The sequence below is a fragment of the Haliaeetus leucocephalus genome, unplaced genomic scaffold (genome assembly GCF_000737465.1).
Source record: "Haliaeetus leucocephalus isolate CR32 unplaced genomic scaffold, Haliaeetus_leucocephalus-4.0 Scaffold295, whole genome shotgun sequence".
NCBI classification, from domain to species: Eukaryota; Metazoa; Chordata; class Aves; order Accipitriformes; family Accipitridae; genus Haliaeetus; species Haliaeetus leucocephalus.
This window is the reverse complement of record NW_010972731.1, coordinates 10,664,169-10,664,642: the sequence shown is the minus strand read 5'-3', so window position 1 is coordinate 10,664,642 and position 474 is coordinate 10,664,169. Positions and strand designations below refer to the sequence as shown.

Below are 474 nucleotides of genomic sequence, written 5' to 3'. Positions count from 1 at the left end.
AACATGGCAGAGAAGGAAAAATCAGGACAGCGGCAGGACGGAGATAAAAAACTGGGACGGTCCTCAGGACAGAGAGGAATACGAATACGAGCAGGGAGCGGGACAAAGGGATACAGCGAGAAACGACGGGACAGGAAGCAAGACAGCGCGACAGACAAGAACAATGAGAAGGAGAGAGAGAGACACTGACAGAGACAGAGACCGTGAGAAGCACAGGGGGTTGGGGAATTTAGAAAGAGAGGTATCAGGAGCCCTGCAGAGAGAGGGAGGGTGAATAAAAAAGGGGCAGGAAGCAGCACAAAGGGTCACAGAGAGTAAGAGATGAACAGGAAGGAGGACGGGGACAGTGAGATCCAGAATGACAAAAATAAACAGCAACAGCGAGCAAGACAAAGGGATAGACAGAGAAACAGAAAGTAGGAAGAAGAGAGATAGGAAGGCAGGGACACAGAGCGGCACGTACAGGCGCAGAGA

General features: G+C 51.1%; 1 protein-coding gene across 1 annotated transcript in view; it reads left to right on the top strand.

The window, feature by feature from the left end:
- Nucleotides 1-321: 321 nt before the first annotated feature.
- The window catches only part of LOC104833756, a 9,527-nt gene continuing 9,374 nt past the window's right edge, over nucleotides 322-474 (top strand). Inside the window, exon 1 of the mRNA XM_010570635.1 lies at nucleotides 322-416. Coding sequence (XP_010568937.1) covers nucleotides 322-416 — 95 coding nt within the window. The remainder of the gene's footprint in view (nucleotides 417-474) is intronic.